This window comes from Oncorhynchus mykiss, chromosome 2 (genome assembly GCF_013265735.2).
Source record: "Oncorhynchus mykiss isolate Arlee chromosome 2, USDA_OmykA_1.1, whole genome shotgun sequence".
Classification (NCBI taxonomy): domain Eukaryota; kingdom Metazoa; phylum Chordata; class Actinopteri; order Salmoniformes; family Salmonidae; genus Oncorhynchus; species Oncorhynchus mykiss.
Genome location: NC_048566.1, coordinates 85,535,321 through 85,563,315, shown reverse-complemented (window position 1 = coordinate 85,563,315; position 27,995 = coordinate 85,535,321). Strand labels below are relative to the sequence as shown.

The following is a 27,995-nucleotide window of genomic DNA, read 5'->3' as shown; positions in this document are numbered from 1 at the left end:
AGTCTCTACCTCTTTGTGCTCCTGAAGCACGGCGTTGAGCCTCTCGCTCTCGTTGGACGCGTTGGACGCCACGGAGCGGCTCAGCTTCAAATCCGTCTGCAGCTCCAGCAGCTGGCCCATGTAGAAGGCCTCCTTTGATGCTGACTCCTGCAGCAGCGACTCCTCGTTGATCTCGCCATCCTCCGCGACCTTACGCTGGTTGGAGTATGCCTGGCCAAACGCCTGGGGAGGCAGAGAGGGAATAGACCAGAATGAGATACAGTACTTTGTCTGTTTGGTTAGAAAGGAATGTATCTTCAAGAGGCAGAGGGTTAGCCAGGGTACAGCGTCCGTAGATAGAAAGCTATTTTTGGGGTTAAATGCCTTGCTCAAGTACACAACGGTAGAGGTAGTAATAATCTGACACCATCATCCCTGAAGTAGCTAATAACAAAAAATCTAATACACTTTGGATATGGTTGTGGAGGAGACTATGTCCAGCGTGGTCACTAAGTGCCTTCTTATCACCCACAAAGCTCCAAGGTTGTCCCTCCCAACGCCTCAAGGGTATTGTGCAATGATATTTCAGCCCCTGTCTCTGATCGATAGACACTGTGTTCCCATTCTCCTGACACAGGTTTTCACACAGCGCTCCAAGCTGACTCCAAGCTGACAATGCAATTACCCCTGGATACCTGCCATGTTGGAAAGGTGGCTCCTATTCACACCTGTAAAAGCTACAGCACCAAGGTTGTATTCATTAGGTACCAAACGAAAGGAAACAGACTGAAACAGGATTACCTGGCCTTATGAAAAACACACTGAACAAAAATATATATACGATGTGTAAAGTACCATGTTTCATGAGTTGAAATAAAAAATCCTTGATATTTTCCATATGCACAAAGATCTTATTTATCTCAAAATTTGTGTACGAATTTCTTTACATCCCTGTTAGTGAGCATTTCTCCTTTGCCAAAATAATCCATCCACCTGACAGGTGTGGCATATAAAGAAGTTGATTAAACAGCATGATCATTACACTGGTGCACCTTGTGCTGGGGACAATAAAAGGCCACTTTAAAATGTGCAGTTTTTGTCACACAACACAATGTCACAGATGTCTCAAGTTTTGATGGAGCGTGCAATTGGCATGCTGACTGCAGGAATGTCCACCAGAGCTGTTGCCAGAGAATGTTAATTTCTCTACCATAATCTGCCTCCAGATTTTAGATTTGGCAGTACGTCCAACCGGCCTCACAACTGCAGACCAGCCCCGGCTTCTTCACCTGTGGGATCGTCTGAGGGCGGGTGGGGGGAAGGGGGCTTGGTGCTTCTGAGGACGGGTGGGGGAGGAGGGCTTGGTGCTTCTGAGGAAGGGTGAGGAGTATTTCTGGCTGTAATAAAGCCCTTTTGTAGAAAAACTCAGTCTAACTGACCGGGCCTGGCTCCCCAGTGGGTGGGTCTGGCTGCCAAGTAAGTGAGCCTATGCCCTCCCAGGCCCAACATGGCTGCACCCCTGCCCAGTCATGTCCATAGATTGGGGTCTAACGAATGTATTTCAATTGACTGATTTCCTCATATGAACTGTAATTGAAATTGTTGCACGTTGCATTTATTTATTTTTCAGTATATAAAGGTTCTATGTAATGCCAGGTCAAGTGCAGAAGATTAGAGTATGCAATTAAATCAGATTGTACTTGGTTGTCTACTTATAAAAGTATTTAAAAAAGCCACACACACGCACACACACTCTTTCTTAGCTTCTGCAACACTCAATGGCTCACCAAATATCTCATACTGCCATATCAACCAAAAGGTCTTAGTCAGACCATGCCTGGGATGGGAGTTAGTACATGAAGAGACCTCATGCCAGAGAAGGAAATCAATTAAGTCAGGGGTGTCAAACTCATGCCATGGAGGGCCTCATTTCTGCTGTTTTTTTGTTGTTGTTTTTTTTCAATTGAGACCTAGACAACCAGGTGAGGGGAGTTACTTACTAATGAGTGACCGTAATTCATCAATCAAGTACAGCGGAGGAAGCCCCGAAGACCCTCAGCCCTCCGTGGAATGAGTTCCACACATGAATTAAGGGATTACCCTAAAACAAGACACCATCATTTATGGAGTACAATCAATGCGATTTTCAACGGCAACACTGGAACAATTAGGGTTAAGTTCCTTGCTCAAGGTCACAGTGACAGATTTTTCAGCTTGTCGGCACAAAGATTCCAACTAGCAACCTTTCGGTTACTGGCCCAATGTTCTGACTGCTAGGCTACCTGCCGCCATCATATCCGTCTGTGTATATGTTCAAATAAATGTCCCCCACACCAGTACCTAAAACATGTTCTACACCAGTACCTAAAACATGTTAATTTATTGACCAATAAACATTCACTTGGGTGTGGTCTGGCACATAAATGCAATCAGAAAATTTGGTCCACATGTTGCAAACACTGCCAAGACTCAACATATTCAAGAACATTCATATCGACCTCACGGTGGAGCTATAACAGGCATATGTTTATCTCTTGGTCTGTTTGACTCAGAGTGATGAAATTTGGCACACATGCTTAGGGATATGAGTCTAGCTAACCCACACGATATATACCATTCTTGCTATACACGGGAAACTGATGAGGGTGAAAAACTCAGCAGCGTTGCAGTTCTTGACACAGACCGGTACGCCTACCCCGCTCAAAGGCACTTAAATCTTTTGTCTTACCCATTCACCCTCTGAAAGGCACGCATACACAATCCATGTCTAAATTGTCTCAAGGCTTAAAAATCCTTCTTTAACCTGTTTCCTCACCTTCATCTACACTGATTGAAGATGATTTATCAAGTGACATCAATAAGGGATCATAGCTTCACCTGGTCAGTCTATGTCATGGAAAGAGCAGGTGTTCATAATGTTTTGTACAATGAGTGTATATGATTTCAGCATCCGTATGCTGTACTGGGAGCGCTGGTCACGCCAAATAAGGCTGTTTATCTCCCAATACAGCCAGCATCTGCTAGAAGAAGAAAAAGGCAGTCTAGTCAGTTTGCAGAGGGACGTGAGGCTCAGAGCTCAGATTTGAATTTAACTGTCAAATTGTGCTGTGTCTTTTTTTATTAGGACTTTTTCATGAGAAATGTATATGTTAATTTTACAATATTTCTTTATTGTATAATACTGATATAACATAAAAGTCAATAATTTTGTCCAATAATCATTTTGCTATGTGAAAATGCTTCTGGTGCATGTCTGAGAGACACGTCTGTTCAACGTCTAGTTTTGATTTGGTTGAATTTTCAACTAATGTGAAATCAACAAAAATGTCACCATATCATTGGTTTTAGGTTAAAAGTTACATGAAAAAAGACCCTTACATTGATAACTTTTTGCAAATCCTATCAGTATTCCATGTTGATTCAACATAATCACATTACGTTTTTTTGTTGAAATGACATGGAAACAATGTTGATTCAACCACTTTTTGCCCAGTGGGAGAGGTCTGGACAGAGAGCTGTGTCCTCTCAGATGTAATATTCTCAGCACCACACTCCCTCAAAAACAAACCCAGCTGAATGATTCTCCCAGAGAGCTTGAGAAAGGTTCTCTCTGATTGGTGAATGAATAACTCAGGAACACTGTTCCCACCTTATCATCATCATGTCCACAACATTTGAGCAGAAGGATGACTCATTGATAAGATACGAACGAGCCTTTATTACTTGTGATCATACTACCTTCAATAGACTTCTTTCTCAATGCACCATTTTTCTACCACAGTTTAATAACAATTTATTAATTTATTAGTGTGGAATAAGCCGCATGCAGCATTTTGAGGTGTGTTTGTAGATAGGGGTAATTTGTCATTGTTAAATCCCTTCTGCTCCAGAGCAGATCTTAATACAGGAAGGAGATCAATACAGAATACAAGCAAGGGCTCCGCTGAAATGGAGAGCTTAATGTGAATGAAGTTAAAGCTCCCCAACAAAAAGTGGATGTACATACAATCTGATGATTTAGTTATTACGTTTTCAGGTTTGACCAGCTTTCATGGTTGGTGGGGTTTGGCTGTTAATTTGTGTGTGGAGGGGGATCGAGTCAGTACATGTATAGCATTACTTATCTGTGTGTGCATGTGTTTGTGTGTGTGTGTGTGTGTGTGTGTGAACGAGATAAGGAGATTTAGCAGCAGAAGATGTATACAATAACCATCCTTCCATTGACCGCTGGCCACCTCCTGCGTCACACACAGACACTGACAGCTGATCCCCATCCCATCTCCACTGAAACAACACAGCACACCAATGTTCCAACTGGACACCCACACACACACAGACAATAGAAAGAGAGCTCAACCAGTCATGACTACTGAATAACTGTAATGCAAAGCCTCGGTCACGGTCATCATGGTCAATCAACCACAAACTGCCCCATATGACACAGATTGTCACACCATTCAATTATTCAATGTTTACAGTCAGCGAGTGAGCAACCGGCCCATGGGACAGGAGAGGATTGGGTTAAAGCAGGTTAAAGCTACGTCACATCTAGAATGTGTTTTCAATATGTTGACATTGACTGCAGTGTAAGTCACCTTTGTCTATTCACACATGTACCAACAGCATGTGAACAAACGCAGCTGTGCACAGTGTTTCTCTTGCCTTCTATTTTTCTAGTGCTAATCACGTTTGCATAGGAACTACACATATAAACACACAAGAGAGTAATCAATCTTTAATTGCACACACAAACAGTCACTAAGGAGCTTCTGTCTGTCCACTACAAAAACATGCATTGATGTGAGGAGCGCTCTCTCTCGCTATCTTGTTTCAGATGTCCCTTGTGTGTCCTCTCCTCCCAGTGCAACACCACAGAGTGATTCTGTAAGTGATTAGGTGGGAGGCCCCGTAGTCCCTAGAACAAAAGATGTGATTAATTTGTCGCTCAACCAGAGTGAAAGAGCTGGCATTGTTGCTTTTAGATGAAAGCCTGTTAATATCCAGACAGGCAGGAGGGCCAGGCTCCACAGGCCCCTCGAGAGTCCAGCTGGGTCCCTGGAGCAGGAGCTTGGCTTGGGCCCCACTCTGAGGCCTCTCTCCCCCTGGCCCCACTCTGGAGGATGGAGGGAGAACAGACAGTGGAGGCTGCCTGTGATTCAGAGTCAGTGCTGCTCATCCATAGAGATAGGGGATCTTGGATGCATAGTGGGAGTGGCAGATGGTTTTCGAACAAAGGGAAGCTAGGCGACCTCAAAGCCTGTTCTCTCCATCTGCTTCCTGTTATTCTCTACAGAACACATCACACCTGTAACACAGCTCAAACACATGAGGAAAACGTGCTCTGGCTCCCTGTTACATGAGGCATCCTCCTCTGATGCACGGCTTAAAATAACTCCACGTCTGTACTGTAACTGTATATGAAGGTCAACAAAAATATAAGGTGCACTGCTATCACAGAATAACAAGATTGTCTTATGTCACATTAAACATGGTGGATGGGAGGATGTTTAAAGTTTTGTCATATCCTGGGGTGATATGTGATTAACAAGCGGGGTCCAGCCCAGTGTTTTATACTGATTATAGTTGTATACTACATTGTGGATTCCACCCTGAGGCATTCTGGTCCATCTGCGATAGAAGCCACACAAAGAAAGCCCTTTCTATAGATATTCATCCCTCAGGCATAGGATGAGGAGCAGACAGTTCTCTGGTCGACACGGGACGGTTGACTGGTATGTTGTGTAGTCTGGTGTTGTGGAGTGGTTTGCTACCCTGAAATCCTTCCCCCCTGCGACATACCCTGTTTGGGAGTCGTGGGACAGCTCTGTGCCATTTTTAGACCCAGGGAGCTCAGCAGGCAGGACACTGAACTACTTCGGTGTAACAGTGATTCATCTCCAACCTCACCTCCACGGTAGAGCCCTCTTGGACCTCACTTGTGATAGTATGCAACACAAATGATAAAAACCAAGACTTTTCAACAAACACCTGATTGCTTAAATGGAAAAGAAACTTGGAATCCAAGTTTCAATGTAAGAGAGGTGAATTTAAGATTAAGGTCAAAGGTAGGTTGGGTCATAGTGGATAGATCAGTGGACTATGTAGATTAGCTATGACTTATTTATTTCACTTAGTTTGGACTTTTTATAAATACAGTGCATTCGGGAAGTATTCAGACCGCTTGACTTTTTCCACATTTTGTTACATTACAGCATTATTCTAATGTGTCAAATTGTTTTTTTCTTCTCCCCAATCTACACACAACACCCCATAATGACTAAGAAAAAAAACAGGTTTGTAGATTTTTTTTGCAAAATCATAAAATCTAAAAATGTATTCAGACCCTTCACTTAGTACTTTGTTGAAGCACCTTTGGCAGTGATTACAGCCTCCAGTCTTCTTGGGTATGACGCTACAAGCTTGGCACACCTGTATTTGGAGAGTTTTTCCCCATTCTTCTCTGAAGATCCTCTCAAGCTCTGCCAGGTTGGATGGGGAGCGTCGCTGCACAGCCATTTTCAAATCATATCAAATTTGATTTGTCACATATGCCGAATCCAGCCTTACAGTGAAAATGCTTACTTACAAGCCCTTAACAATGCAGAGCAAGAAAAAGAGGTAAGAAAAGTAACAATAAAATAACAACAATGAGGCTATATATAAGGGGGGGGGGGGGGGGTGGTTAATGTAAATAGTGCTGGTGGCCATTTGATTAATTGTTTAGCAGTCTTATGTCTTGAGGTATCAGTTATGAAGGTAAGACCCAGATGCAGACAACGTTGAATTAATGGTTTAATATTCCAACAGGAGCAGGTCAAGGAAGGCAGGGGTCAGTAAACCAGAGTTGGGGCAACGGTACCGGATGGCAGGCAGGCTCAGGGGCAGGCAGAGTGGTCAGGCAGGTAGGCTCAGAGTCAGGACAGGCAAGGGTCTAAACCAGGAGGGCGAGAAAGAGAGAGACTGGCAAAAGCAGGAGCTGAAAAAAAAATGCTGGTTGACTTGACAAACAAGATGAACTGTCGACAAACAAACAAAGAACACAGGTATAAATACACAGGGGATAATGGGGAAGATGGACGACTCCTGGAGGGGGGTGGAGACAATCACAAAGACAGGTGAAACAGATCAGGGTGTGACATGAGAAGAAGCTGTTAACTTCTTATGGTATAAGGGACGTTTGCGTCCCACTTGGCCAAAAACCAGGGTAAATGCAGTGCGGAAAATTCAAATAAATTGATATAAAAATCAAACTCATTAAATCACACATGTAAGACACTCAATTAAAGCTACACTTGTTTTGAATCCAGCCAACATGTCATATTTTAAAAAGGCTTTTCGGTGAAAGCATAAGAAGCTATTTTCTGATAGCACAACAGTAAACAAAGAGGGTAGCATATTTCAACCCTGCAGGCGCTACACAAAATGCAGAAATAAAATATAACACATGCCTTACCTTTGACGAGCTTCTTTTGTTGGCACTCCAATATGTCCCATAAACTTCACAATTGGTCCTTTTGTTCAATTAATTCCATCCATATATATATATATATATATATATATATATATATCCAAAATGTCAATTTGGGGCATTTGATCAAGAAAAAAAAACAGCTTCCAAAATGCGCAATGTCACAACAAAATATTTCAAAAGTTGCCTAAAAACTTTGCCAAAATATTTCAAACTACTTTTGTAATACAACTTTAGGTATTTTTAAACATTAATAAATCGATCAAATTGAAGACGGGTCTGAGAGGAAACTAACGCTACTTTTCAAGTCTTGGCCATCTCTCAACTGTGTTACCCAGTTCCTAGTTGGCCCTACTTCATTGCACAAAGGAATAACCTCAACCAAATTCCAAAGACTGGTAACATCCAGTGGAAGCGGTAGGAACTGAAAACAAGTGAACAGACAGAGACCTCAAAAAAACAAATTCTGAACGGTTAGTCCTCGGGGTTTTGCCTGCTACATAAGTTCTGTCATACTCACAGACATGATTCAAACAGTTTTAGAAACTTCAGTGTAACGGTTGTCTTTGGGAGAAAGAGAGGAGGACCAAAGTGCAGCGTGGTAAGTGTTCATGATGATTTAATTCAAACTCAGAACACTAAACAATAAACACCAACGTGAATTTACAAAACCGAAACAGTACCGTGTGGCACGAACACTCACACGGAAACAAACCAAAATTGAAACCCAGGCTACCTAAGTATGATTCTCAATCAGAGACAACTAACGACACCTGCCTCTGATTGAGAACCATACTAGGCCGAACACAACTACCAACATAGAAAAACAAACATAGACTGCCCACCCCAACTCACGCCCTGACCATACTAAAACAAAGAATAAAATAACAGAACTATGGTCAGAACGTGAAATTCAGAGTGTTTTCTATCCAAATCTACTAATAATATGCATATCTTATATTCTTGGCATGAGTAGCAGGAAGTTGAAATTAGGCATGCTATTTATCCAAAAGTTAAAATGCTGCCCCCTATACCATAAGAAGTTAAGGAGTCTTTGACAATTTTGTGGGCCTTCCTCTGACATAGCCTAGTATATACAGTGGGGAGAACAAGTATGTGATAACCTGCAAAATCGGCAGTGTTTCCTACTTACAAGGCATGTAGAGGTCTGTCATTTTTATCATAGGTACACTTCAACTGTGAGAGACGGAATCTAAAATAAAAAAATCCAGATAATCACATTGTATGATTTTTAAGTAATTAATTTGCATTTCATTGCATGCAATAAGTATTTGATCACCTAACAACCAGTAAGAATTCCGGCTCTCACAGACCTGTTTGTTTTTCTTTAAGAAGCCCTCCTGTTCTCCACTCATTACCTGTATTAACTGCACGTGTTTGAACTCGTTACCTGTATAAAAGACACCTGTCCACACACTCAATCAAACAGACTCCAACCTCTCCACAATGGCCAAGACCAGACAGCTGTGTAAGGACATCAGGGATAAAATTGTAGACCTTCACAAGGCTGGGATGGGCTACAACGACAATAGGCAAGCTGGCTTGAGCAGGGGGACCCACACTGTCAGGTTGTTGTCCTGGCATCACACTGTCAGGTTTCTGACCTCCTCCCTATAGGCTGTTTCTACGTCATCAGTGATCAGGCTGTTGTGTCATCAGCAAACTTAACGATGGTGTTGGAGTCTTGCTTGGCCAGGCAGTCGTGGGTGAACAGACAGTACAGGAGGGGACTAAGCACGCACCCTTGAGGGGCCCCCGTGTTGAGGATCAGCATAACCTTGCCTGTAATCCATGGCTTCTGGTTGGGATATGTACGTACGGTCACTGTAGGAACAACGTCGTCGATGCACTTATTGAGCCGATGACTGAGGTAGTATTCTCCTCAATGCCATTGGATGAATCCCGGAACATATTCCAGTCTGTGCTAGCAAAACAGTTCTGTAGCATAGCATCTGCATTATCTGACCACTCCATACTGAGCGAGTCACTGGTACTTCCTGCTTTAGTTTTTGCTTGTACGCAGGAATCAGGAGGATAGAATTATGGTCAGATTTCCCAAATGGAGGGTGGGGGAGAGCTCTGTATGCATCTCTGTGTGTGGAGTAAAGGTGGTCTAGAGTTTTTTTCCCTCTGGTTGCACATGTGACATGCTGGTAAAAATTTGGTAAAACTGATTTAAGTGTGCCTGAATTAAAGTCCCCGGCCACTAGGAGTGCCGCTTCTGGGTGAGCATTTTCTTGTTTGCTTATGGCCTTATAGAGTTGGTTGAGTGCGACCTTAGTGCCAGCATCGGTCTGTGGTGGTAAATAGATGGCTATGAATAATATAGATGAGAAATCTCTTGGTAGATAATGTGGTCTACAGCGTATCATAAGGTACTCTACCTCAGGCGAGCAATACCTCGAGAATTCTTTAATATTAGACATCGCAAACCAGATGTTATTGACACAAAGACACACAACCCCAGCCCTCGTCTTACCAGACATAGCTTCTCTGTTCTGCCGGTGCATTGAAAATGTTGTCGTTCAGCCACGACTCGGTGAAACATAAGATATTACAGTTCTTAATGTCCCGTTGGTAGGATAATCGTAATCGAAGGTCATCAATTTTATTTTCCAACGATTGCATGTTAGCAAGTAGAATTGATGGCAGTGGGAGTTTCCTCGCTCGCCTACGGATTGACAAAAGGCAGCCCGATCTGCATCCTCTTATTTTCGTTCATAAGAGACGGTAGTAGCAACATTATGTACAAAATAAGTTACAAACAACTAAAAAAAACGAACAAAATAGCGCAATTGGTTACGGGCATGTAAAACCTCAGCCATCCTCTTCGGCGTCATCTTAAAAAGCTCAGGAGAGCTTTGCGTGTGTGTGTCTGTCTGTGTATGAATGTGTGTCTGTCTGTGAATGTCTGAGTGTATGTGCACAGCAATGGAACATCTGAGCGATGTAATTAGATGTATAATGCTCCTTCAGTACTTGCACATTTCCCACTCATTAGTATTAATCATCCAACACAAAGTAGGGCAGCCTGCTGTATATCGTCTATTAGGTTTAAATAACAATATCTTTACATTGTGAAAATGTTTGTTCCCTTTGCTCTGCCAGGTTGCCAGACTGAAACAGTCAAAATCCCATAAATGAACAGGCATCATTCAGGCAGCATTAGTCAGAGGGCAGAATGGGATACATTAGGCTCCGGTCAGTCAAAAACAGGAAATATAAATATACATGACGTGGCTTATTTTCACTCATTCTATTGGACCAAAATAAGTACAAACAAAAGTCTTGGGGGGGGCATAGTTCAGAATAACAGGAGCTTGTAGACGACAGCATTCTATGTCCCCTTGTAACACACAAGGGAAGAGCTCTCAGCACTCTGCCTCCCCACATGATGCTTGCCAACTCTAAAGCTGCTGCACTGATGTGTGTGTGTGTGTGTGTGTGTGTGTGTGTGTGTGTGTGTGTGTGTGTGTGTGTGTGTGTGTGTGTGTGTGAGAGTGTAAAATGGACCAAAATCTCCATCTAAATCAGTAAGTATGTTTATTACAAGGCTGAGAGCAGAGGCATGTTACTGCTGCACCTTTGTTTAAATTGCCAGGCCCACTGAGAGCTCTTACTGATTCAGGAATTCTGTGTGTGTGATATGTTTTATTTATTTTTTTATTTCACCTTTATTTAACCAGGTAGGCTAGTTGAGAACAAGTTCTCATTTACAACTGAGACCTGGCCAAGATAAAGCATAGAAGTGTGAACAGACAGCAACACAGATGGAGTAAACAATAAACAAGTCAATAACACAGTAGCAAAAAAAAATATGTTTTTAAGAAGAGTCTATATACTACATTTTGTGCAAAAGGCATGAGGAGGTAGGCAAATAATTACAATTTAGCAGATTAACACTGGAGTGATAAATGATCAGATGGTCATGTGCAGGTAGAGATACTGGTGTGCAAAAGAGCAGAAAAGTAAATAAATAAAAACAGTATGGGGATGAGGTAGGTAAATTGGGTGGGCTTTTTACCGATGGACTATGTACAGCTGCAGCGATCGGTTAGCTGCTCAGATAGCAGATGTTTAAAGTTGGTGAGGGAGATAAAAGTCTCCAACTTCAACGATTTTTGCAATTCGTTCCAGTCACAGGCAGCAGAGAACTGGAAGGAAAGGCGGCCAAATGAGGTGTTGGCTTTAGGGATGATCAGTGAGATACACCTGCTGGAGCGCGTGCTACGGGTGGGTGTTGCCATCGTGACCAGTGAACTGAGATAAGGCGTAGCTTTACCTAGTATGGACTTGTAGATGACCTGGAGCCAGTGGGTCTGGCGATGAATATGTAGCGAGGGCCAGCAGACTAGAGCATACAGGTCGCAGTGGTGGGTGGTATAAGGTGCTTTAGTAACAAAGCGGATGGCACTGTGAAAAACTGCATCCAGTTTGCTGAGTAGAGTATTGGAAGTCATTTTGTAGATGACATCGCCGAGGTCGAGGATCGGTAGGATAGTCAGCTGTACTAGGGTAAGTTTGGCGGCGTGAGTGAAGGAGGCTTTGTTGCGAAATAGAAAGCCGATTCTAGATTTGATTATGGATTGGAGATGTTTGATATGAGTCTGGAAGGATAGTTTACAGTCTAGCCAGACACCTAGGTACTTATAGATGTCCACATATTCTAGGTCGGAACCATCCAGGGTGGTCATGCTAAAGTTGTATGGCATTAAAGCTCGTTTGGACGTTAGATAGCACAGTGTCCAAGGAAGGGCCAGAAGTATACAGAATGGTGTCGTCTGCGTAGAGGTGGATCAGGGAATCGCCCGCAGCAAGAGCAACATCATTGATATATACAGAGAAAAGAGTCGGCCCGAGAATTGAACCTTGTGGCACCCCCATTGAGACTGCCAGAGGACCGGACAACATGCCCTTCGATTTGACACACTGAACTCTGTTTGCAAAGTAGTTGGAGAACCAGGCAAGGCAGTCATTAGAAAATCTGAGGCTACTGAGTCTGCCGATAAGAATATGGTGATTGACAGAGTCGAAAGCCTTGGCCAGGTCGATGAAGACAGCTGCACAGTACTGTCTTTTATGGATGGCGTTTATGATATCGTTTAGTACCTTTAGCGTGGCTGAGGTGCATCCGTGACTGGCTCGGAAACCAGATTGCATAGCGGAGAAGGTACGGTGGGATTCGAGATGGTCAGTGATCTGTTTGTTGACTTGGCTTTCGAATACCTTAGATAGGCAGGGCAGGATGGATATAGGTCTGTAACAGTTTGGGTCCAGGGTGTCTCCCCCCTTGAAGAGGGGGATGACCGTGGCAGCTTTCCAGTCCTTGGGGATCTCAGACGATATGAAAGAGAGGTTGAACAGGCTGGTAATAGGGGTTGCGACAATGGCGGCGGAGAGTTTCAGAAATAGAGGGTCCAGATTGTCAAGCCCAGCTGATTTGTACAGGTCCAGGTTTTGCAGGTCTTTCAGAACATCTGCTATCTGGATTTGGGTAAAGGAGAAGCTGGGGAGGCTTGGGCGAGTAGCTGCGGGGGGTGGGGGGTGGAGCTGTTGGCCGAGGTTGGAGTAGCCAGGAGGAAGGCATGGCCAGCTGTTGAGAAATCCTTGTTGAAGTTTTCGATTATCATGGATTTACCGGTGGTGACCGTATTACCAAGCCTCAGTGCAGTGGGCAGCTGGGAGGAGGTGCTCTTGTTCTCCATGGACTTTACAGTGTCCCAGAACTTTTTGGAGTTAGAGCTACAGAATGCACATTTCTGCTTGAAAAAGCTGGCCTTTGCTTTCCTGACTGACTGCGTGTATTGGTTCCTGACTTCCCTGAACAGTTGCATATCGCGGGGACTATTCGATGCTATTGCAGTCCCCCACAGAATATTTTTGTGCTGGTCGAGGGCAGTCACGTCTGGAGTGAACCAGGGGCTAAATCTGTTCTTAGTTCTGCATTTTTTGAACGGAGCATGCTTATCTAAGATCGTGAGGAAGTTACTTTTAAAGAATGACCAGGCATCCTCAACTGACGGGATGAGATCAATATCCTTCCAGAAAACCCGGGCCAGGTCGATTAGAAAGGCCTGCTCACAGAAGTGTTTTAGGGAGCGTATGACAGTGATAAGGCGGGTCGTTTGACTGTGGACCCGTAGCGGATACAGGCAATGAGGCAGTGATCGCTGAGATCCTGATTGAAGACAGCGGAGGTGTATTTGGAGGGCCAGTTGGTCAGGATAACGTCTATGAGGGTGCCCTTGTTTACAGATTTAGGGTTGTACCTTGTGGGTTCCTTGATGATTTGTGTGAGATTGAGGGCATCTAGCTTAGATTGTAGGACTGCCGGGGTGTTAAGCATTTCCCAGTTTAGGTCACCTAACAGAACCAACTCTGAAGCTAGATGGGCTATCTCTGCAGTAGACTGCAACTCCTCCCCCTTTGGCAGTTCTATCTTGACGGAAAATGTTATAGTTGGGTATGGAAATCTCCAAATTTTTGGTGGCCTTCCTAAGCCAGGATTCAGACACAGCAAGGACATCAGGGATGGCTAACCTGAACAACAGTATACAAGGCATATTAACATTTGAGAGAGACATACAGCGAGGCATAAAGTAATCACAGGTGTTGATTGGGAGAGCAACAGCTAATCAGCTAACACAACAACAGCTGGTAAAATGGCGATGACTAGGCAGAGAGGGTCGGATTAACTACACACAGAGCCTGAGTTCGCGGCTGGGGCCGACAGATAAAAAATAAGTAAGCAGAATGGAGTACCGTGATTAATGGACAGTCCAGTAGGCATCAGCTATGTAGCCAAGTGATCATAGTGTCCAGGGGGCAGCAGTAGATGGAACAGGGGAGCCCCACTACGCTAGCGACACAGCGTTTAAAGTTAGTAGCGTCTGCTCCGACGGAGGCCGGATGAAGGCACAGCGGATGGAGTATTCGTCGGCAGACCAGTCGTGGTGGTGCGGCTGGGCGCCGTGTCGACAGAGATTCCAAGCCAGATGGCGAAAGAGGTATTGTGGAATTTAGTTTGCTAGCCGGGAGATGTGCCTGGCTCACGGCTAACTGGTGCTAGCTTCGTGGCAGTGGCGTTAGCCACTATATCCAATCGGTAGCAGCGGTGATCCGGTGCCAACGTCCAGAGTTTACAGCAAGGATCCGGTGGAGTTTTGGGCTCTAGCCGTGTATGAGTGGGGTTCGGGTGAACAGCTGAGTAGGCCGGGAGGTGGGCCTAAGGGAATAGCTTCGGTACTAGGTGCCACGGTGAGTGAAAGCTAGCTGTGAGCAAGCTGTGAGCTAGCTAGCTAGCTGCAAGCTAGCTGTGAAGATCAGAAGTAGTGGTCCAGGGATTACGGCAGGAGTCCGGCGTTGTTGTGGAGAGACAGTCCGATATTGGTAAACAAGCGATATTGGTAGACAGGCGAGTATTGTCCAGGCTAAAAACAGGGCTGGTATCTGTGTAGAAGGTAAAAGCCACTAGCAGTGGCCAACAATGACTAAATAGCTTGTAGCTAATTAGCTTCTGGAGATTCTTGAATGTGTTCTAAAATTGAAAATAATAGCGATTCCGTATCACATTGGGTGAAGCAGGTTACCGGAAGGTATAATCGAATAAAAAATAGAGAAGAGATTGAAAATAAATTGAAATATATATACAAAAAATACGAAAAAATACTAAAGTACACGAGAGGACAAAACAAACACGTCTTCACTGCTACGCCATCTTGGAATAATAATATGAATGGTATCATAAGGATTGGGTGTGCACGTGTGTATGTGCGTGTGTGTGTGCATATTTATACCACACATTTGCCGATTTGTGAGCCGGTATTATGATGACTAACTGTGTGTGTGTGGGTGGTACCAAAACCGTACCAGACACAACAACCAACAATAGTATCCTATCCAGTCTAGTGCTTTCCCTCCCATCTCTGGTTGTGTGTGGTCTGTCCACACGCTGTGTTCATTCTAAAGGTCAGCCAGGAGAAAGCCAATGTTTAGCTTGTCCTTTTGAAGCAATTACATCTGGCCCCCAGTCATCATTCCACCACTGATAAGAGGGACGCTTGGACCAGAGCCCAGAATGCCCATCACCTATTAAGGCTCATTCTGTATGTATCCTCTACTCTCCTCATCTCTCCCCTCCTCTCCTCATATCTCCTCTCTTCTCCTCATATCTCCTCCTCTCCTCATCTCTCCTCTCCTTCCATTTCCTCTCCTCATATCCCCTCCCCTTCCCTCTCCTTTTCTCATCTCTCCCCGCCTTCCCTCATCTCTCCTTATCTTTCCTCTCCTCATATCTCCTCCCCTTCCCTCATCTCTCCTTCCCTCTCCTCATCTCTCCTCTCCTTCCCTCTCCTCATCTCTCCTCTCCTTCTCTCTCCTCTCCTTCCCTCTCCTCCCCTTCCCTCTTCTCTCCTCTCCTTCCCTCTCCTCATCTCTCCTCTCCTTCCCTCTCCTCATATCTCCTCCCCTTCCCTCTTCTCTCCTCATCTCTCCTCTCCTCATCTCTCCTCTCCTTCCCTGTCCTCATCTCTCCTCTACTTCCCTGTCCTCATCTCTCCTCTCCTTCCCTCTCCTCATCTCTCATCTCCTTCCCTCTCCAGCTGAGAACAGATGGTTTGCAAACTGGCCCTTAACAGCTCACTGCCCTGTGTGAGATTAAGTGGAGTGGCATTAACTCTTCCACACATCACATATGTGACAAACAAGTCAGCAGGTAGGATAAGCATTGCATCTCATCTAACCTTACGGTCTTACTGAGATAAAATCTATTATACAAGAAGTGGTTCAAAATGACAGCATAATCCAGATGGATAGGAGTGCTAGTGTCATAATAACTGTATTCATTTATTAAGAGAGAGAAATACAGACAAACAGAGGGAAGAGAAAAGAGATGGCTTTTACAGTATTTACTAACACATCATTTTATAACGTATTTTACCAGCTCTCTCAGCTGGGTAATATGCCCTAGAGGGGACGGTTGGGGACGGTTGGCTCAGCAGAGTGGTAACTGCGCCAAAAGGTCAGAACACAGACGAAGTGGGCTGAAAGGAGGAGAGGAAAAGAGAGGAGGCTTTGATGCAAGATGCCCTGTAAGACCTGTCCTGACTCATCAGCATGATGCAATGGCAGACTGCATGGGCTCTTGGACCCCTTCCATCACCCTAGCTTCAGTCACTCCGAGAGAGAGAGAGAGAAACACCCTCCTCCTATATCTTCTCATCTCATAACAACTGTTGCCTAGCCTTTGTTCTTAGAGCGTTTCAGATAAAGGACTATTGCCATAGAACAAATTGAAAAAATAAAACTTATAATATCCTCCACAGTCATAAGTCATAACAGCTAAGATACTCTAATAACTACAGCTATTCGTACATTAAATGATTGGGTGGTAAGTATGTGCCTGTGGGCTCAATTTAAATCAGTCTCTGCTCTGAAAGCTCAAAAATCTTCATACAGCCCAGTGCAGAGTAGTCTCACATGAACCACTAATGTCGCCTTCCCACTTCCAGTGAACCGTTTGTCCCTTAACCAGATTCCCTCAGGCTGTGACAGCATCTCATCTTCCATCCATCAAACTGTTAAGAACCACAGGTGTGCCTGGGCCGTATTACTCTTCCACAGAGGACCTGTCTAGTAAACTCCAGGCAGCCACATGGTAAATCAAGGTGTGTGTGTCTGCATGGAGAGGGATGTGTCCCTCTCCTCTGGCTCCAGCTATCCATAAAGTCAGAGATTCATTAGGGCCTCAGAAGCCTTATGTCCTATATCAGGGATGGGGGTGGGGGCCACCAAAAATCTGAACTCATCATGAGGGGGCCGCAGTGGTTTGCGGTTCTGCGTACCCACAACCCATACCCACACATGCAGTCAGAGGCGGACCTAGCCTTTTGGGGGCCATAAGTGAAAAAATGTTGCCTTCCCCCCCAAAAATTGTGCCACACTTGACCAGAGAGAGAAAAATGAATGTTTTTGAGTTCATTTCCTGCAATTCTACACATTTGTCCATGGGTGTAGAGAAAATGTTGCAGTTTTAAAGCAAGTTTGTTGCAATTCTACACATTTTGCCATAGGGTGAAGAGAAATGTTTTCAGTTTTTATTTAATATGATATCTGAGTGAGAGTGACTAACAAAATCAGTTGCCCATCCCTGTCCTATATACTGGCCGGGCTGGAGACAATGGGCAGGACAGTCAGAATGAATATGTATTTCGATGTGAAAAAGTAATTTAGGGTGTTTAATTGTAGCCAACATGATAGAATGATCACTGCTACGGCGAAGTTAATATTTAACTTAACTTACCTCAAGTTGATATGATGTAATAGTTCTTTAGGAGAAGGGGAGGAGGAAATATATATTTTACGCTGGTACGGTAACTGACTTCAGGGTAATACAATAAAGTGAAACTGTCCTGGCCAGGTACTGTAGGCTATATAAAGTAATCGCCTCAAGTGATTATCACTGAAGTGAAAGAAGATAGTCATACAGAAACACTACTAGACAAGCACACAATCAGGTGAGTGAACAGGTTTATTTACCAAGGGGATATTTCTTAATGCTTCGATAGAAAAGTCATGTATAGATTGGACTAGGGCTGTTATGGGGACCGTATTACTGCCACATCGGCCGTCACGAGTCATGACGGCAGTCAAATTTCACGTTACCGTTTAGTCACGGTAATTAGACTTCTCCAAGCTCTGATGCTGCTTATGGGCATTAGTAGACTACCAAACTTGCTAACTGCCTGGTACTCAGCACTCTATTGTCCCTCAATTCACTCTGACACCAATGCAAATGTTATTGAAAATCAAACAATTCATGAGAGCCCATGAGCTCATGCTGCTCAACATTTCTATAGGCTATGAAATTGCGTGAGAAAACAGAGAGATATATTATCACTTGTGAGTGATGCCCAGCTAGTGTGCAATAAGGCAAAAACAGCGCATGCCTTTTTTGCAACTTTTTCAAATCATAGTCGCACACCTCATGTACCGTAGCCCATAGGCCTATTTTTGATAAGGTTTGTATAACAACTAAAGTCTTAAAATGCACATTAATCCTGATTTACAACGGGTGTAAACCCGACCTGGCATACATACACAGCACATAAGTTCCGAGTTTGGGAAAGATAATTTTCACCATAAAAATCACTTTTATAATAAAGGCATTACATGCATAATCGCATTTGCGGTCACTTTTGAGAATGGAATTTTACTGCTAATTGATTGCATTTTGGAACATTTGTGCTTATAGCCTACTGTCTAGTGCGCATTGCTACGCTTGTAATGCAAAGAAATAGCCTAATTGTTGATCAGCATTTTAAGCTAAACGTTATGATCGGTTGCTTCAGCCTCATCGCGTGATTTTTTTTTTTGATGCTAGTGGTTGTATTAATTTGGGATCTATTGCTTCCCACAACTGTCTCAGACTATCTTTGGAATATTTATTTCTCACACAGAATAGATAAGGTCAACTTTTGTACTATGGAGAAAAGTAGATTGATATAGGCTAGTGCTTTCGCTGTTTGTTAGGTCTACTCATCTTGTTGGCTGACAAAAAGTAAATGTGGACAGTTCTTCCAATATCTTCAATGTGCACCTCAGAATTGGTTAAGGACGAGCGCAGTTGCGTCCCCTAAGTATATGTCTTCACTTGTAGCCTGTGAGAAAGACCTGATCACGTGAAGGGCAGAGAGAGCCATATGAGTGAGAGATGCTTCGGAGCATACAGCCGGGAGAAGGGAATTATATTTATTATATTAATTACCGTGAGACTGGCAGTCACTTGCTTGACAGTCACCAGCTGACTGTTCAACATTACATAACATGTGGCAGTTCTACATTGCATTATACAGCACAAATGTTATTGTATTGTAGTATCCTACCAATATGCCCCAGGATAGATGAAACTCTTTGGGCTCTGGTACACATTATTTTGTTTGTATGTGGTTGGTGATTATTAAGTGATATTCACAGTGCTTTTCATTTTGTACTGCTCTGGTGGATGTGTAGCTGGTTACTGGGTCATTCCACCAATAGAGTACATTTTGGGTAATCAAATAAAATGTTATTGGTTGCATACACATATTAAGCAGATGTTATTGCGGGTGTAGCGAAATGCTTGTGTTCCTAGCTCCAACAGCGCAGTAATATCTAACAATACACACAAATCTAAAAAGTAAGATAATGGAATTTAGAAATATATAATTATGAAACAATTTCAATGATTTTACTGATTTACAGTTCATTTAAGAGGAAATCAATCAATTGAAATAAATTCATTAGGCCCTAGAAGTGAATTAGCTCGTCTGGTTGGCTCGTGTCACTGGGCAGCTCGACGCTGTGCTTCCCTTTTGTACAGTGCCTTGCGAAAGTATTCGGCCCCCTTGAACTTTGCGACCTTTTGCCACATTTCAGGCTTCAAACATAAAGATATAAAACTGTATTTTTTTTGTGAAGAATCAACAACAAGTGGGACACAATCATGAAGTGGAACGACATTTATTGGATATTTCAAACTTTTTTAACAAATCAAAAACTGAAAAATTGGGCGTGCAAAATTATTCAGCCCCTTTACTTTCAGTGCAGCAAACTCTCTCCAGAAGTTCAGTGAGGATCTCTGAATGATCCAATGTTGACCTAAATGACTAATGATGATAAATACAATCCACCTGTGTGTAATCAAGTCTCCGTATAAATGCACCTGCACTGTGATAGTCTCAGAGGTCCGTTAAAAGCGCAGAGAGCATCATGAAGAACAAGGAACACACCAGGCAGGTTCGAGACACTGTTGTGAAGAAGTTTAAAGCCGGATTTGGATACAAAAATATTTCCCAAGCTTTAAACATCCCAAGGAGCACTGTGCAAGCGATAATATTGAAATGGAAGGAGTATCAGACCACTGCAAATCTACCAAGACCTGGCCGTCCCTCTAAACTTTCAGCTCATACAAGGAGAAGACTGATCAGAGATGCAGCCAAGAGGCCCATGATCACAACTGGATGAACTGCAGAGATCTACAGCTGAGGTGGGAGACTCTGTCCATAGGACAACAATCAGTCGTATATTGCACAAATCTGGCCTTTATGGAAGAGTGGCAAGAAGAAAGCCATTTCTTAAAGATATCCATAAAAAGTGTTGTTTAAAGTTTGCCACAAGCCACCTGGGAGACACACCAAACATGTGGAAGAAGGTGCTCTGGTCAGATGAAACCAAAATTGAACTTTTTGGCAACAATGCAAAACGTTATGTTTGGCGTAAAAGCAACACAGCTGAACACACCATCCCCACTGTCAAACATGGTGGTGGCAGCATCATGGTTTGGGCCTGCTTTTCTTCAGCAGGGACAGGGAAGATGGTTAAAATTGATGGGAAGATGGATGGAGCCAAATACAGGACCTTCTGGAAGAAAACCTGATGGAGTCTGCAAAAGACCTGAGACTGGGACAAAGATTTGTCTTCCAACAAGACAATGATCCAAAACATAAAGCAAAATCTACAATGGAATGGTTCAAAAATAAACATATCCAGGTGTTAGAATGGCCAAGTCAAAGTCCAGACCTGAATCCAATCGAGAATCTGTGGAAATAACTGAAAACTGCTGTTCACAAATGCTCTCCATCCAACCTCACTGAGCTCGAGCTGTTTTGCAAGGAGGAATGGGAAAAAATGTCAGTCTCTCGATGTGCAAAACTGATAGAGACATACCCCAAGCGACTTACAGCTGTAATCGCAGCAAAAGGTGGCGCTACAAAGTATTAACTTAAAGGGGCTGAATAATTTTGCACGCCCAATTTTTCAGTTTTTGATTTGTTAAAAAAGTTTGAAATATCCAATAAATGTCGTTCCACTTCATGATTGTGTCCCACTTGTTGTTGATTCTTCACAAAAAAATACAGTTTTATATCTTTATGTTTGAAGCCTGAAATGTGGCAAAAGGTCGCAAAGTTCAAGGGGGCCGAATACTTTCGCAAGGCACTGTAGTCTGTAATAGTTAGCAAGCCCTGCCACATAAGACTAGCGTCGGAGCCGGTGTGTAATATGATTCAATCTTAGCCCTGTATTGACGCTTTGCCTGTTTGATGGTTAGTCACAGGGCATAGCAGGATTTCTTGTAAGCTTCCGGGTTAGAGTCCCGCACCTTGAAAGCGGCAGCTCTACTCTTTAACTCAGTGCGAATGTTGCTTGTAATCCATGGCTTCTGGCTGGGGTATGTACGTACAGCCACTGTGGGGACGACGTCTTCGATGCACTTATTGATAAAGCCAGTGACTGATGTGGTGTACTCCTCAATGCCATCGGAAGAATCCCGGAACATGTTCCAGTCTGTGATAGCAAAACAGTCCTGTAGTTTAGCATCTGCTTCATCTGACCATGCTGAGAGCCTGCCGATTGCGCACTCCCTCAAAACTTGAGACATCTGTGGCATTGTGTTGTGTGACAAAACTGCACATTTTAGAGTGGCCTTTTATTTTCCACAGCACAAGGTGCACCTGTGTAATGATCAAGCTGTTTAATCAGCTTCTTCATATACCACACCTGTCAGGTGGATGTATTCAGTGGTGTAAAGTACTTAAGTAAAAATACTTTAAAGTACTACTCCAGTAGTTTTTTGGGGGTATCTGTTCTTTACTTTAGTATTTATATTTTTACACCACTACATTCCTAAAAAATAAGATGTACTTTTTACCCTATACATTTTCCGTGTCACCTAAAAGTACTAATTACATTTTGAATGCTTAGCAGGACAGGGAACAATACACTGACAGGGTTCAATTCACATACTTATCAAGAGAAAATCCCTGGTCATCCTCACTGCATCTGATCTGGCGGACTCACTAAACACAAATGCTTCATTTGTAAATTATGTCTTAGCGTTGGAGTGTGCTCTTGGCTATGTGTAAAAAAAAATTAAGAAGAAAATTGTACTGTCTGGTTTGCTTAATAGCAAGAATTGGAATTGTTTATACTTTTACTTGTGTGCAAAGCTGTCATCAAGGCAAAGGGTGGCTACTTTGAAGAATCTCAAATATAAAATGTATTTTGATTTGTTTAACACTTTCTTGGTTACTACATAATTCCATATGTGTTATTTCATAGTTTTGATGTCTTACCTATTATTCTACAATGTAGAAAATAGTACAAATAAAGAAAAACCCTTGAATGAGTAGGTGTGTCCAAACTTTTGACTGGTACTGTACATATATTTAAAACCAATAAACTTTTAGGCTTTTACTCAAGTAGAATTTTACTGGGTGACTTTCACTTTTACTTGAGTAATTTTCTATTAACATAACATTACTTTTACTCAAGTTTGAAAAAGGGGTTACTTTGTCTCGGTAAAGAAGAAATGGTCACTAACAGGGATGTAAAATGATTTGTGCAGAAATTTTGAAAAATAAGCTTTTTTGTGCATATGGAACATTTCTGGTACCAACACTTTACATGTTGCGTTTATATTTTTGTTCAGTATAAAATATCAAAGGGAGGCAAAGGACACTCTATTAGTGGAACGACCCTACTGTCCCTACTGGGTGTTTGAATGTTTTTTTGTATTCTTTTTAAAACTGAAATAGAAAATATATTTTAGACGCATATATACGTCTCTATCATTGTTTTGGTTTCAGTTTAACAAGGCATGTGATGCATGAGTCACTTACTGGCAGACTGTGCCAACCAAAGGTTTTACCCCGAGAATACCTGTGACCAATGCTGGCTTTATCTGTACGTCTGATCTGCACCAGTCAATGAAGTTTCAGTTCTTGAATGGGAATTTCCATTCATGTTTTACATAGACTGAACTGAAACTAAGCTAAACTGAACTAAACTAAATAGAAACAAAACAAAAAATAACTGACTGTGTTGTCTTGTTCCCAGCTATGTCGCCAAACAACAAGTGGATAGGGAGGGGCCTGCATGCCAGCCTGTTGTACCTGGTTTTATTTGTGTGCCTGGTGCGCACCGCTACTCTGGACGAAGAAGATATTGAGATTGATGATGAGGAGGAGGAAGACCTGGAGTATGAATACAGTATAAAACAAGACAGACACACCTGTGGAAGCGGTCAAACTGGTCAGTATCCATTCTGTAAGGACAAGGACCAGGTCATTCACCACTACGTCGACACAAGGGATGAGTGTGGAGAGACAGACTTCAAGAGAGTGCGGGGGGAAATGCAGCTGATGATCCAGGACCGACGAAAGAAGATGAAGGAGATCGTACACTCTGCAAAACTCATCGAGAAAAATGTGGAGAGGGAGAAAGAGGACACTTTGCTGTTCCTGACTGAAGTGACACGGCTCATTCAGAAGACCTATGTAGATGTCATTGAGGAGATCGAAAAGAAGCAGAAAGCAGCAACAACCATGGCTATAGAGCACATTCTAGAGCTAACACAGGAAATCTCTAAACTACAGGAGAGAAGCTCTGAACTGGAGCAGCTCTCACACATTGAGGACCACCTTCACCTTCTCCAGATGTTCCCGTCCCTGTGTACCCCACCGGCCACCATTGACTGGTCTGAGGTCAGCATTCACAGTGATCCAAGTGTGGGGTCTATGAGGAGAGCTGTGAACAAGCTGAGAGAAGCACTCAATAGTGAAGAGAGCAGGCTGTCTGCAGCTGAGTTGGGAAGGATTAAGAAGTGTGCAGTGAATGTGACTCTGGACCCTGACACAGCACATCCGTACCTCATTGTCTCTGAAGACGGGAAACAAGTGAGAATTGGAGATCTCCGGCAAAATGTCACAGATGGCCCTGAAAGGTTTAATTCAGTCGTTAATGTCCTAGCAAAGGAGGGCTTCTCCTCAGGGAGATTCTACTATGAGGTGCAGGTGAAAGGTAAGACTAGGTTGGATTTAGGAGTGGCCATAGAGTCCATAAACAGGAAGAGTGGGGGCACCCTGAGCCCTGGCCATGGATACCTGGCTATATGTCTGAGGGATGGGGATAGGTATGTAGCTGCTGAAAGCCCTGCTATCCTCATCGCTCTTAGCCAGAAGCCCCAGAAGATAGGGGTTTATGTTGATTATGAACAAGGCCAGGTCTCCTTCTATGATGTGGATAACAGGTCTCATATCTACTCCTTCACTGATTATTCTTTCAATAAGAAACTCTATCCCTTCTTTAGCACTGGCACCGACGACGATGGTGAAAACTCAGCCCCATTAGTCATTACCCCAGTCAATCAACAACTGAGTATTCATTTCTTCACTTTTGAAAAAGCCTGAAAATTGATAAAATACAACTTACAATGTGTATATACACTGAGTATACAAAATATTAGCAACACCTTCCTAATATTGAGTTGCAGCCAACACTTTTGCCCTCAGAACAGCCTAAATTCATCATAGACTCTACAAAGTGTGGAAAGCGTTCAACAGGGATGTTGGCCCATGTTGACTCCAATGATTCCCACAGTTGTGTCAAGTTGGCTGGATGTCATTTGGGTAGTGGACCATTCTTGATAAACACGGGAAACTGTTGAGCGTGAAAAACTCAGCAGCGCTGCAGTTCTTGACACACTCGCGCCTGGCACTTACCACCATACTCTGTTCAAAGGCACTACAATAATTTGTCTTGATCATTCACCCTCTGAGTGGCACACATACACAATCCATGTCTCCATTGTCTCAGGGCTTAAAAATCTCTCTTTAACTTGTCTCCTCCCCTTCATCTACACTGATTGAAGTGGATTTAACAAGTGACGTCAATAAGGTATCATAGCTTTCACCTGGTCAGTCTATGTCATGGAAAGAGCAGGTGTTCCTAATGTTTTGTACAATCAGTGTATTGAGTCTGTCAGAGTTAGTTTACGTTTTGTTATTAATCGCATTGTCTGAATGCATTCAAAATAAATTGAAAACATCAAAAATACATATCATATACACCTAAAAAAGTTGTGATGTCAAAACAAGGTTAAAGAAAGTGTGCTTTATCAATTTACCTGATTTTGTTAACTGTTACTTTGGACAAAATCAAGACTTCAATATTCTTGTAATGCTTTTTGTATAAAATAATCTTCAATTACAGCTCAATTTGAGCTAATTCTGAATATGCAAATAATTGTGATTTATCACAGCAAGTCCTGCGATTAATTATACTTAAAAATGGTATCGTTTCACGGCCCTAGTATCTGTAGAATATCATTATATATCAATGTTTAGGGAAGCACATTGGGAAAGCACTGTGTTACATCAAATCAAATCATTTTACTTTTTTGTTGCAAGTTTCAAATGTCTTATTTCAAAATGTCTCTCCAGTTTTCCCCTTCTTGAAGAAATTAAAGGTTATAAATTACATTAACTGAAGGTCTAATTAAATGAATCCATTCAGCCAACAATACGTCTCAAGGTCCTTGTGGTTTTCCATCCAGAACATTCTGAATGACACAACGCCTTCCACCCTGACAACTCTTATGTCAAGGTCCATGTGGTTCCTCCATCCAGAAGCATCTGAATGACAACACTTTTCACCCTTAGAATTCTACAGTATGACTCTCCAAGTGTTCCGTTGATACCATAGGGTGAGATAGAATCAAAGCTCTAGGAGAACCACTCCCACACACACTCTCTTTTTGACAAATCTGCATTAGCCGATTAATTGCATGGTAGAAAGAGAGGGAGAGAGATATAGGAAGAGAGGGTAGAGAAAGGGGGAGAAAGAGAGAGAGAGACACTGTTAATCCCAGGCAGGCTGATTGGTTTTCCAGCAGACACCCTGAGAAAGGCTGCTAATTGCTGTGTTACAGAGCAGGAGGTGAGTATGAGACAGAGGCAACTTATGGCTGTTTCACAAAGCAGGAGTTATGTAAGAGACAGAGAGAGTCTACAGTCTCCGTGGCTTGCTTGCCAGGTCTATAGCCAGGAAGATGGAGTACTGGGCTGCTAATAAGAGATGCCAGGCTTATAGCCAGGAAGATGGAGTACTGAGCTGGGAACAAGACCCACAGGCTCTAGTCTCTATACTCCAGTCTTTAGTGCACTGGGTGATTGGGAACAATCCAGTATTCTCCATACACAACGTTAATCATTACAGGAGAGAGTTTACAGAGCAGTCAACAGAGCGCTCTTGGTGTGAATGTGTGCTGGTAGGCCTTGGAATTTGGGTCTATGGAAGGTCCACTCACAGGGGTGATGTCATCAGCATTAGCGGCTCATTTTGTTACGTTACAGTTTTTCTCATCAATCTACACACAATACACCATAATGACAAAGTCAAAACAGGTTTTAGACATTTTTACAAATGTATTAAAAATAAAAAACGGCAAAAAGTATTCAGACCATTTACTCAGTACTTTGTTGAAGCACCTTTGGCAGCGATTACAACCTTGAGTCTTCTTGACACACCTGTATTTGGGGAGCTTCTCCTCTTCTCTGCTGATTCTCTCAAGCTCTGTCAGGTTGGATGGGGAGTGTCGCTGCACAGTTATTTTCAGGTCTCTCCAGAGATGTTCGATCAGGTTCAAGTCAGGGCTATGGCTGGGCCACTCATGGACATTTAGAGACTTGTCGTTGTCCTGTTGGAAGGTGAACATTCGCCCCAGACTGAATTACTGAGCGCTTTGTAGCAGGTTTTCATCAAGGATGGTACTGTTCATCTTTCCCTCAATCCTGACTAGTTTCCCAGTCCCTGCCGCTGAAAAAAATCCCCACAACATGATGCTGCCACCACCATGCTTCACCGTAGGGATGGTATTGGCCAGGTGCTGAGCAGTGCCTGGTTTCCTCCATTCAGGCCAAGGAGTTCAATCTTGGTTTCATCATACCATAGAATCTTGTTTCTCTTGGTCTGAGAGTCCTTTAGGTGTGCCATAACTCTCCTGCGACAATCTGAAGGATCAGGTTACCGTGGGTCCGCTCTACAGCGTGCTCTCTCTCATAGAGGGGGAGAGTGGAAGTCAGCTGTTTTATGGTCGTTCATAAAAGACGCTGCCCCTACGCTCTGTAGTGTTTGAGATTGGAATGTAAACTGTGGAGCACAGAGAGACACTTGGACATCAAAAGTTTGAATAATTAAACTATATTTATATTTTTGAGAATGTGGGAATGGTCCGTGGACACTTAAAGGACAGTCATCAAAAGATTATTTGTCACGTGCGCCAAATACAAGTGAAATGTGAAATGCTGAAATGCTTACTTACAAGCCCTAACCAACAGTGCAATTTTTAAATAAAAAATAGGTATAAGGTGTGTTTCATGTCGAGTGTGTTTCATTTGGTGATCTCATAAAGGACAGGAAACACACATAACTGTATCTCTTAAAGTATACATTTCTCAGCTGTCAGGTTGACAGTTGAACTCGGAAGTTTACGTTCACATTAGCCAAATACATTTAAACTCCGTTTTTCACAATTCCTGACATTTAATCCTAGTAAAAATACCCTGTCTTAGGTCAGTTAGGACCACTTTATTTTAAGAATGTGAAATAATAGTAGAGAAAATTATTTATTTCAGCTTTTATTTCTTTCATCACATTCCCAATGGGTCAGAAGTTTACATACACTCAATTAGTATTTGGTGGCATTGCCTTT

The 27,995-nt window shown here is 42.9% G+C and overlaps 2 protein-coding genes across 4 annotated transcripts in view; one reads left to right on the top strand and one right to left on the bottom strand.

Annotated features, from left to right (window-relative positions):
* LOC110498104 (protein bicaudal D homolog 1-like) overlaps window positions 1-27,995 on the bottom strand; it is a 78,963-nt gene that overhangs the window by 31,266 nt on the left and 19,702 nt on the right. For all 3 annotated transcript variants that reach the window (XM_036957505.1, XM_036957511.1, XM_036957497.1), the window contains exon 2: window positions 10-222. In XM_036957505.1, the coding sequence (XP_036813400.1) occupies window positions 10-222 (213 nt within the window). The remainder of the gene's footprint in view (window positions 1-9; window positions 223-27,995) is intronic.
* Window positions 17,844-24,933, top strand: LOC110498116 (pyrin-like). The gene is made up of 2 exons (XM_021574712.2): window positions 17,844-17,982; window positions 23,342-24,933. The coding sequence occupies exon 2, from the start codon at window positions 23,344-23,346 to the stop codon at window positions 24,691-24,693; it is 1,350 nt and encodes a 449-aa protein (XP_021430387.2). The 5' UTR covers window positions 17,844-17,982; window positions 23,342-23,343; the 3' UTR covers window positions 24,694-24,933.

Excerpts from the sequence above, each read along its gene's own strand:
- LOC110498116 (XM_021574712.2), top strand. The coding sequence starts at position 23,344 with ATGTCGCCAAACAACAAGTGGATAGGGAGGGGCCTGCATGCCAGCCTG.